Source organism: Ips typographus, linkage group LG7, assembly GCF_016097725.1.
Source record: "Ips typographus isolate SLU linkage group LG7, UJ_Ityp_2.0, whole genome shotgun sequence".
Lineage (NCBI taxonomy): Eukaryota > Metazoa > Arthropoda > Insecta > Coleoptera > Curculionidae > Ips > Ips typographus.
Window position 1 is genome coordinate 3,045,343 of NC_138428.1, and position 11,282 is coordinate 3,056,624.

Below are 11,282 nucleotides of genomic sequence, written 5' to 3' on the forward strand. Positions count from 1 at the left end.
TGACATAATCTTAAGAAAATTGTCCGTAAAAAAGTAAGGTTAATTTATCTTAACATTCAGTTAATGAGGTTAGGTTAGCTTTTAGATTACTTTGTTTATATTTCAATTATCAACTAACTAAAAAGTATGGTATAAAATCAAAAATGGATCTTTTGGAAACAATCTTAAGGGCCTGCGACGCCGATCAGCACGTCGGCAAATTCAGAGCCCATGGCATCGACTCCTATTTGCTCAAAGTCCTGGTCGAGGAAGACCTACAAGAATTGGGCATTGAAGACTCAGAAACTCGAATCAGAATCCTAAACCACTGTAGCACCCTACAAATACCCACGGAAAAACGCCGAGACCTAACCGTGGACAAACAGTATCTGGAATTCACTCTAACTCATATTAAAGTTCAACTCAACAAGCATCTGGCCAATTTGTCTTATGCCTTGCATAGACCTGAGGTGGATTTGTGTTATATTAAACTCGGTTCGGCCGCCAAGTGTTTGAGTAGTTGTGTGGACCGTTTGGAGGAGGAAGTGTTGAGGTGTGAGGCTCAATTTGTACATAAAAAATCTTCAAAGAGATTGTCAGTTTTTGTGGGAACTATAGGGTTTACTGCATTGGTTATGTTTGCTGGAGTCAAGTATTGGAAGGTTCACTAATAATTTGTTTCTATTACTTGTTTTGCTAAATATATGAGACTGTATTTCTACCTTTATTTAGTTTAAAATATTAGGCTTTTAAGGTTAGAATTTAGAACAGGACTAGGATTTAAATTAGAAAAAAATGGCTTTTATTGGCTTCGTGAGTGGTTGTATTTGCATGTGCAACCAAAGGCTTAAAATTTTAAATTTGTTTTAATTCAAATATTAAATATAACAGAAAAATAAAATATAGTTTTGTCACGTGATCGCGTTTATCAAAACAGAATACTCAGTCAGTTGACAAACAAATTTGACTTTTGACCCGTGTCTCTGTCATAACAGTATTTAATTCGACAGTTGACTTCCACCATTCCTTAAAAATTGTTATGAATTTTTATTATTCTATGATTATTTATTAATGCATGTTAAAAAGTTTCAATTTTACTTTATCCCGTATCGAATCGATTATACCGCGAGCGCCTAGTGTGAAATTAAAAAAAAAGTATCGAACACTTACCTCAAGGTCGACAATGCACTTAAGCACCCAAAACTCCACAAAACCCCTTAAGAAATGGTTTAAAACAGTCTGACAAACTCTTCCTTAGGACCCTTATAGTTCCTGAAGCACAATGATGGAATACGACCACCCTTACTTCCGCAGGGAGTCTGACTTTCACAACAAGTGCTGTGGGGGCATGTTTTGGTGCATTAGAGACATTTGCGGCATAATATGTGCGTTTTTAACCTGGATGCTGATTTTATACGCGGAGTTTGTTGTTATGACCGTTATCCTATACCCCAATCCACACCCTGTGTACAGTATAGTTAACACCATCATATTTCAAATGTGCGCTTTTCTTGCCTTTACTTCCCATCTGAAAACTATGTTCACAGACCCTGTAAGTAGATGGGAGTTGTTGGGGTCAGTGGGGTGAGTTTGTTTGAATTTTAGGGTGCAGTCCCCAAAGGCAATGCAACCAAAGAGATGTTACAACAAATGGGATTAAGGGAAGGACAGATTATTTTTAAGTGTTCCAAGTGTTGTAGCATTAAGCCTGATAGAGCACATCACTGTTCAGTGTGTCAACGGTAAGTCCAGTTTTCCAGTCAATGTGAGTGTATACCATTGTTGTGATTTAGATGTATCCGAAAAATGGATCATCACTGTCCTTGGGTGAACAATTGTGTTGGAGAAAATAATCAAAAGTACTTTGTTTTGTTTACAGTAAGTTGGACTTATTGTAGTTGCTAGGTTTCTGTACTGAGTGTTTATTTGCAGTTTTACATCTGCCTGATATCCTTACATTCCCTTTTCTTAGCCATTAACCAGTTTTTGTTATGTGTGAGGCATGAATGGAAAGAATGCACCAGTCATTCACCACCAGTCACTATAGTGCTGTTACTATTTTTAATGTTTGAGGCATTGCTGTTTGCAATTTTCACTGCTGTGATGCTTGGTAAGTGCTGTCAAAATGACCACTCTGACACTATTTAGAAGTATTAAAAAAAAAACAGGCACACAAGTTCAAGCTATATGGAATGATGAGACTGGAATTGAACAACTTAAAAAAGAAGAAGCAAGATGGGTGAAAAAGTCTAGGTGGAAGAGTATCCAGGCTGTATTTGGTAGATTTTCATTGTTTTGGTTTTCACCATTTGCACGCCCCAAAAAGTATAAGAGTGAGTTGGATTTTTACCCAGTCTGACTTAGTCTATTTAAGTGTGTATTGCTGTATGACAGTATTGGGCTTTGGAGCGCCTTTTAATTATTAAAATCACCCAAATACACCAGTGCAATATTTACAATTTTAATGGTTTGTATATTCTGATTGCCTCTTCAAGTGAGCCCTTTAGCATACACTTAGCTAAACATTTTTGGAATTTAAAACTTTCAAATAATGTTATGGTAAGTAATAAACAGGGCAGGCTTAAAAAAATACTAGTCTGATGTCAAAAAGACTATAAAATCTTAGGTAATCAAAACTTAAAAGAGAGTAAATAATATAAAATATTTGGTATATCACAGCTTTCATTCATTTATGTTTTTAACTTGTTTTTTTTTTAATAGTTGTTTATATTGTGATATATTTGTATAAGAGTACCATGGGAATCGATTTAGATATAGGTATGAGGCAAAGCCCTATTTTATACTGTGAACTTTTGGATCAAAATCAACATTTTAGGCTTCCCAATATGCTCGCGTTATAGATTTAATTTAACTAGGAACCCATCTTTATGGGTATTTCATTCACACATCATGTGTGCATATACAGTGTGATTCAAAATTCCTTATGAACAGATAAAAAAGGTGGTGGTGTAATTAATTTGACAAAGCAAGCAATTTTACTTCTGTTTGGTTTACAAAGCTTGATGATTACATGACTATAAAAGCAGACATGGTTGATTTAAAATATATGTGTCAACTTATGTTATTTGTTTATTTATAAGTTTGAGCCACTCTGTATATACCTAGCAGATTTACATAATATGAAATAAACTATATATAAAAGTTACCAGATGCTTTAATAATTTAAATAGAAAACCTTTGAAACCTTTTTATTTCTAGATATGTAAAAATCCTACATTTTATGAATTATGTCTTTAACATCATATGACACTGCAGATAGCATAGGAAAATCTGTAAAAACTTCAGTTTTTTTCTTGTTGTGTCACACTTACTCTGCTCTCCATAGAGTGTCAAAATAAAAGGGGGAACTACTATAATATAGAAAATTTTAAAATGATGTCTGACAAAAAAAATGATTTGAGTTGTAAAACATGTAGTTTAACTATTATTTATATTAATATCTTTCAGTAACTGCTTTTACAACATTAACAAAAGTCTCTATAAACATACTAAACATTCAAACATCTCTTACAGTCAGGAATTAATAATTTCCAGCATCTGCCTAAACTCCTCATCAGTCTGTGTCTCAGTATGCACAATATCCTTAAAAATACTGGGACACAACCTGTCTGCACTGGACATAAGTGTCTGACTCTCCACTGATCTTAAAGTGTCCTGTACAGTTTGTGTCTGAATATCAGTCAGGCCACTCAGAATTTCATCACAAGTCTGAGTGTACATGTCTGAGTAAAAATCATTGCAAAACTCATTGGGAAACAGCATGTCAGTTTGGGTCTTGCTGCTGCAATTAAACAAGTTTGGATCCAAATTGCTCAGCAGATCAGATGGGATTGATTGTGTTTGAGTACTGGAAGAATTCATTTGAATGTGTTCCCTCATTGTAAACTCAAAATCTTCAATATTGAATGAAGTGTTGCAGGAACTTTCTTTGGATTCTACCACACTAGTGATCTTACTCTCTGAGGTTTGTGTTTCCACTGAACATTTGTTTGGACCAACTTGTGATTCTGTTTGGGTTGATTGTGTCACTACATTCCTTATTACAGTCTCCTTAATGTGAACTAGTTGCTCACCTACAAGTGCTCTATAGTCCTGTTTACTCAATAGTTTATGGTCTTTTCTTCTGCAGTGTGTTTTTAAAGTTTCATAAGATCCATAAGAGGCATTACAATTTAGGCAGCTAAACCATACACTGCAATACTTAGAATGCCTGACCAATTCACTTTCAACAGCAAAACATTTAGGGCATGAAGGACATTTCAGTTGTTTTACCATGTGGCTCTTTACAAAATGTTGCCGTAAGTTTTTGAGACGTTTAAAGTGCATCATTTCATTCCAAGGGCACTGGTCAATAGGGCAGAAGTACCATTTTTCTGCTGTAACTCGTTGTAGATCGGATCTTCCGTGGGTTTTGGCTATGTGCAAATTTAAATTGGATTCAGAAGTGAATACCTGGGAACAGTCTGAGCAGCTGATCTTGTTTTTGATTTGGCAATCTTCAATTGTGGGATAGATTTTTATTGGCTCTGCCATAGTCTGTCACTAAGTCTAAACAAGATTTATACCTGTCACACCTTGCATAAAGCAGATATTTTTGATTTTAGGTAGTGCAACTTTTCAAACTGGTTTGCTGGTTCTCTATTCTTAATTTCTTAATAATTTCATTAAAGCACAATAATAAGTATATATAAAGTATATATAAATAAATGACTAATTAATATAACTACTTTTTTACAATTTCTATTCAAATAATCTAAAGTAGTACTATTTAATTATTTTAATTAATTGGTATTTTCTATTTACAAACAAATCCAAATTTATTTAAATATTTGACAATGACATTAATGATATTGACATTTACCATTTACCACCCACTGTTGCCAAATCTCTGTGTGATTAAAAATAATCTTAGCGCTTAGCGCACATAATATTTTTTTAGCAGGTTTTTACTTTCAAGTGAGATGAGATGGTAAACAGGGGTTTTTTTATTAACATTTTTAGTAATTAAAGTAGGTCGCTACTTCACACTTATTATAGATATTAATAAAATAAGTAAACAATTGAGCCTAAAAGCACTATCAACACTGCATATTTTCTGTCAATTGTCGATAGTTCCAACTTCTGTCATTACGTCATGGACGCGTCACCAAATATTTTCGACAACGACAAAAATACACCACTTTGAACCACGGCCACGGCGTTTCGCTCAAAATCGAACTCGTGGCAATTTTCGCATATTCCTAGTGCACGTTAATCCATTTTCCAGCCAACAGTCATGGAAATCGTAACGGAATTCGCGCAGTCCCAATTTTTAATGGTGGTACCGGTCCTCCTGGCCGTGGGTGCCTGCGTTTTGCTGTTTATTTACTCCATTCGGCCAGCGCAACAGCCAAAGTTCAAGCTCGGTTTCGAGGACAAAAAATCGGCCGCCAAAAAGAAGAAGTCCAAAGAAAAGGTAATCATTTGTTTGCAGCTTAAATTAAGGGGGCTATTCTTTCATAAACTGGCTTTGGTAGCCCCATTTTAAGTGTCAATTTGCTACCATATGCTTTGGTGGGTTGTCAAGTTTACAAGCCTTTGTTTGATTACATTTTTTTATTTAAGAGATGACACTGTATTTTTAGTGTAATTAAACTCATAATCTAGATCAGTAGTTCAAGATTTGCATTAATTGATGGTCTTTTATCAGTTGCTGTATTGTTACTATTATATCCACATCCAGGTAAAGTTCTCTTGGGTTCTCATTTATGAAACAAACAATTGTTTTACCATATAGTGTCTCCCTAATTGAATTGCATGGTGAAGTCAACAACTTTATCAAGGAGGTTCCTAGATTGTTCTTTATATATTCCTAGATGTTCAATATTGTAATAACAATTAATTGCTCACCCAAAAATTGGTTATAGGATCATAGTCAACATGAAGATAATACTGATACTGGCAGAGTTTGGACTTTGAGTTGTTCTTGAATTTTGGATATTTTGTATTACATTGTAGTCAAATATTATTGCAATCAAGGAGTTTTCAGTTGTATAATTTTTGAATTCAGTTAAAAGATATTGTGGGCTAACCTTTGCTCAACTTTTAAGCTTATTAAGGCACTTATAAACAACTGGCTAGTGAATCTATTTTCTAAGTGTTTAAGAAGATTTGTCAACAGATTTGTGAATATTTTTGTGCTGAAACTGTGTTGTATGGAGGCAATGAAAATAACAGTGCTCAAGATATTTCCCACAGGAACTCTGATCAATAAAAAAAATTGTTACATTTCACTTTATTCACATCCCTAAACATATTACCTCAAAGAACATCATTTGATTCTTGTTTTGTCATTTAGAAACTTTGTTCACATTAAACCAACTGTTAGCCCAATCTTGATAATTCCTCTTATTATTTATCAACTGCTAATCAGCTAAAACTAACCAGATGTTCTCAGTGCAGAAACTGTAGCTATTTTTGGAGTGAAATACAACAGTTCACACAAAAACCGAATGCACAAATAAAAGTTATGTCAAGCAAGACTTTACTGTTTTAGTCTTAAGGATAATTTTATATTAAGAAGTTTTTGTATCATTCTTTAAATAGGCAGAAGGGCCACATTCTCATTAGTTCAAAACTGCTTCAATTCTAATGTTTATGTGGTGTGTTAAGTTAGTGTAAAGTGTAACATAATCAAGTTAGTATACATTCCTTCTAGAAAGAATTTTAAAGACTGAAAATCCATTCACAGAACCACTATTTAATAACCAACCTGATTGTGTAGGACAGAAATGTTGTGCAGCTCTAGGAATGCTCACATTGTTGCTAATTCCTAATGTATCTTGTTCTAATCAGATTATTACTCTGATTGGTTAGGTATCAGGTTTATGTAATTGAAAGTGACAAAATGGACAATAAAATACCTTAATGAATTTGAATTTGCTTTGTTGAAAACTGTTGTCGGAATTGGTCAATGGTTTCTTCTGTGTTACCGTCACAGACTATCAATTAACGCGAGTCTGATTAATGTAGCAATTTAGCAATTACCTGAATCGCGTTTTACTAAGATTTGTTTTGTTAGAATTGATTCTTATGGTTTCTTAATGAAAGTAAGAAAAACATAATAATACAATTATGCTAAAGTAAATTAAGCAAATAAAAGTGATAAAGGCTAGAAAGCAGTTGACTTTTTTTTCAATTAAATGAATTAAACCACAATTTAAATTCTGTAGTTAAAAGAAAAAGTGAGAGACTACTAGAGAAGAAAGAAGAAGCATTTTCTCTAGATTGTAAAATGTTATCTAATGAGACCAAATATTTTCCATACTTAACTGATTTTTACCTTAAAATATTTAGGATTTACAGATGGATAAGAATAAGTATTACTATTAATTACTAGACAATAATGCTGTCTAGTAGCTTGTTCTAGTCTTTGTTAGTTCCTTTGTTAACAATGTAAAAGAACAAAATTTCAGTCTATGCAAATGGATTGGAAGTAAAACTGGAACAAGTTCCACAGTCATTACATGAAAAAGACATAAAAGAAAGTGTTTTCTTCACAATGAGTTCTTTTTTGCAAAAATTTATATTCCTATAACTTTAGATACACAACTTTGAACTCAATGTGTATTTTTCTTATAGAAACCAGCAGTGAATGGTCAAGTGGCCACTGGTGTAAGCAAATCTGACAAATCTCCATCAAAGGAAGTGAAGAAGAGTCCTGAGAGTGTGAAGAAGGAGAAGAAACCTGAACCAGTTGTTGCTAAGAAACCTGAAGTGTCTGCTAAGCCTCAAAAAAATTTGGAAGTCACAGAGAAAAAGAAAGCCACCAAGAAGGTAAGTTTTTTTTTTTTTGCTTAATTTATAACATTCAGAAGGTTTGAAATTTGTTTGTGTATGTTTTGTCAAAGGTTTAACTTCTCACTGCAACAGACTGGTACTTTGACACAACAAGTTAAACTAACTTTTTATGAATATATGTTTACAGACTGTTATTGAAAAACCAGTCGACTTTGATGACGGCAACTGGGAGACTGTCCCCACTAAAGGCGATAAGAAAAAGAAAGTCGAACAACCCACCAAGAAGGAGAAGAAACAAAAGCAAGTGAAGGAATCTGAAGCAGAGCTACCGCAACAAACAGCCGCTGTCGTGGAAGATGTCGAAGAACCTGTAATTGAGGTTAGTCTGAGTTTTAGGGCACAAGATTATCTATTTCAGAGGTAATTGTGTGGTAGGTTGAACCTGAAGCAGCTCAGGTAGAGGAAGTTGCCGAGCCAGAGCCTGTTCCCGTTGTCGAGGAGAAAAAGGAGAAACCGAAGAAGCAGAAGGTGAAGAAAGTGGCAGAGCCTGCACAGCCAGTAAAACCGGTGGAAGTTACCGAACCTGCTGCAGCACCTGAGTCACAACCTGAGGAGCCGTCAGCTCCTGCTGTAGCGCCATCTGGTGCCGTTTTCGATGAACTAGGTGGTAAGTGTAATTTTTTTGGTTATTTGTCACATAGAGTTTATAATAATAAACTGTGTCTGTAATATCTTACATCTAATAATGTGTTCAAACGTTATTAACCATACAGTTAAATGGATAAGCAGTTGAGATCAGTATCTAAATCTATACAATAAATTATCCTTCTTATTATTATTATATTGTAAACAGAAAGTTTCCTTCTAGGATAGTTACTGAAACATTCAATGTTTTGTTAATTTGAACTTTTGCACAAAAAAATTTAAGGAATTTTAGGAGAATTCAAGAGAAAAGGCTAATAACAGTTATAACTGCACATCAAAGCAAAAATTGAGGCAATGTAATTTGGACTATTTGGGATTTGACTTTTACATCTCCATAAAGCCAAATTTGACTGTTAAGGAAGACTCTAATACTTTACTTGCGTCACGTGACACCTGTCATAACTGTCAAAACTCGCTCACCAAAGTCACCAGTGACCTGAAAATATAAAATGTCAAATAAATGTGTTTCTTTGACGAAGTGCACTGTAAGTTGTGTTTACAGCTGCATCATAGTTCTGACGATAAGGAACACTTTTATACTTTTCATACGCCGCGTTACAGCTGTCATAACTGTCGAAACCCGTTCCCCAATGACCTGAGAGCCTCACAAATATCAAATTTATTGAGGAGTAAATACAAGGTACAACTGTTTTGCATTTGATAGTTCATTTGGTTTCATCTCACTGCTGGATGAGTTTTAATGTCACACGACTATAAGCCACGCTGTAAAGTGTCATAATTGTAAAATTTAAGGTTTTTACCTTTGGCAGTCTCTATCAATGAGTATACAAACGAGGGAGATAGTAGATTCCTAGTCACATATGAGTGACATGACTGAAGATTTTAGTTTTAAAAAAAGCCAATACTGATTTCATTTATTTCAATACAAACAACGAGGTATTATTTTGTATTACTTTCATAAAAACGATTGCATGTTAAAACTAAAGATTGTTGTTTCAGACACGTGGACCGAAGCGAAACCGGTGAAGAAAAGTAAGAAAAAAGCCCGCAGAGATAACTAATAAACAGTCACGCGACTATCTATACACATAAAAAAAAGCGCGAAGCCTTAACGGCCGATGTGATTACAAACCTAACCTCATTCTTGTCCTAACGAGACTACAGCGAGACCGGGACTGTACGTCAAATAATCCACGGATGGGGAAGTTTGTTATATATCACCCAGTATCGTGAGTCCAGCTCGGTTGAGTTAAGCGTAAACTGTCTTCAGTTGGTTACCGGCTCAACCTTCTCTATATAGATTTGTTATGATATAGTTTTCTAATCGTAGCTAAGTAAGGTTAAGGATAGACTAACCCGGTTAATCGTCAGGTTTTCACGATGCAACATAACGTCACATCCAGTTTAATTGCAGGCAAAATGACGGTAATACGTCACAAGTATGACAGCTAGAGAATGTGGTAAGTTAAGTTAATTTGAACTACTTTTTTTTATTTGGTCTGTAACTTATTTTATACAGGGTGTTCCAGAAGAGTAGGTTAATCAATTAATCACAGATTCCTTAAGGAAAAAAATGTGCTTTTTTAATTTGCTCAATTAATGGATTGGCTTACCTGTTTGTATCACTCTGTATTTTTCTGTTATATTTTTTACTTTGGTTGCCAAAAGTCATTTAACTATGAAGAAATCATGTCAACGTAGGCTCTGGCCAAATTATTATTTCTCTTGCAAAGATAATTTGATACAAATTGATCATGTGTTCAGTGTCCTCACTTTTTTTAACTATTTATTTGTACAAAAGAGACTGTTAGAACGTTATTTGCATCCTGGAATTATCTTCTAAGAAAAACCCTTAAATCATAGGTTTATCGGAGGGTTAGTTTTATTTTTTATACATCCAATGTTTGCTCGTGTAGTCGTTGAAGTGGTGTAAATATTTCGCGGTGATTGTACATTCCATCGAAAAAAATCAAGGGTAAACTAGGGTAAGTGATTATTATTTATATTATGCTGTTACGGTGCCAAAACCTCATCTTGTCCCTAAACACTCTTGATCATTCTCGTCTTCCTTTAGTTTCAGTTGGCGTTCAGTCCTTTTTCTACTTGATCTCCTGATTGGTGACCGTTTTACGGAATACCTCCAGTTTACCCATTCCCTTTTACTGTTATCATAATTATGTTGTGAATGAACATTAACCTGTTTTACATAATTTATTTACTTTGTTACGCTTTCTTTTTAATGTTTAAGTTGTGTTTTTTTTATATATAAATCACTGTTTCTTGTTTGGTTTTAGTTTATGTATTAAATACGTATAGTTTTTACGTTACTTCATTACTAACTACATGTGACGTGTTTTGTAAGTTATGTAGAAACGAATGGTACTTTTTTTAGGTTACGAGCTTTCAAACTGGTGTGTATATACGTTGATATTATATTATTTTGATTTTTTATTAGTTTTAAGTCGGGTCAAAGGATTGTTTATCTTTTGGGGACCATTTTGAAATAAATCACTTCAAGCAAATGCCACTGTCTTTAATTACAAGTACTGAAATATGACAGTTATCTCGGCTTATAAGCAGAGGTGGTCCAATCAGAGACAAAATTTCTTCCTACCGGACCACCGCTTATAAGACCGGATAACTTTCATATTTCAGTTTTGACCGGCCGTGAAAGCCTTCACAGTCTGATAATACACAAACACAAGTAATTAAAAAGTTAAGGTTTTATACTGTCAAAGTAAAATTGACCGACTTTTATACTGGTTTTTGCAAAATAAATGAAAAGTTTAGGGTCATATCCTTAACGGTTTCTTAAAACTTAAGGTAGTCAAGGAATG

The 11,282-nt window shown here is 34.2% G+C and overlaps 4 protein-coding genes across 4 annotated transcripts; 3 read left to right on the plus strand and 1 right to left on the minus strand.

Moving 5' to 3' along the window:
* The first annotated feature begins 35 nt into the window (after window positions 1-35).
* LOC145731530 (uncharacterized) lies at window positions 36-700 on the plus strand. Its single transcript, XM_081983357.1, has one exon. It carries the CDS (start codon window positions 144-146, stop codon window positions 648-650), a length of 507 nt encoding a protein of 168 aa, XP_081839483.1. The 5' UTR covers window positions 36-143; the 3' UTR covers window positions 651-700.
* Window positions 701-982: 282 nt separating this feature from the next.
* LOC145731525 (palmitoyltransferase ZDHHC3-like) lies at window positions 983-3,145 on the plus strand. The gene is made up of 6 exons (XM_081983344.1): window positions 983-1,531; window positions 1,585-1,721; window positions 1,773-1,857; window positions 1,912-2,089; window positions 2,148-2,304; window positions 2,354-3,145. Exons 1-6 carry the CDS (start codon window positions 1,262-1,264, stop codon window positions 2,403-2,405), a joined length of 879 nt encoding a protein of 292 aa, XP_081839470.1. The 5' UTR covers window positions 983-1,261; the 3' UTR covers window positions 2,406-3,145.
* A 268-nt stretch (window positions 3,146-3,413) lies between these two features.
* Window positions 3,414-4,825, minus strand: Asciz (ASCIZ zinc finger protein). The gene has a single exon (XM_081983339.1). The coding sequence runs from the start codon at window positions 4,531-4,533 to the stop codon at window positions 3,514-3,516; it is 1,020 nt and encodes a 339-aa protein (XP_081839465.1). The 5' UTR covers window positions 4,534-4,825; the 3' UTR covers window positions 3,414-3,513.
* Window positions 4,826-5,152: 327 nt separating this feature from the next.
* On the plus strand, window positions 5,153-10,967 carry LOC145731526 (uncharacterized). Its single transcript, XM_081983346.1, has 5 exons — window positions 5,153-5,455; window positions 7,621-7,815; window positions 7,967-8,158; window positions 8,215-8,446; window positions 9,445-10,967. The coding sequence occupies exons 1-5, from the start codon at window positions 5,276-5,278 to the stop codon at window positions 9,504-9,506; spliced, it is 861 nt and encodes a 286-aa protein (XP_081839472.1). The 5' UTR covers window positions 5,153-5,275; the 3' UTR covers window positions 9,507-10,967.
* The last annotated feature ends 315 nt before the right edge of the window (window positions 10,968-11,282 follow it).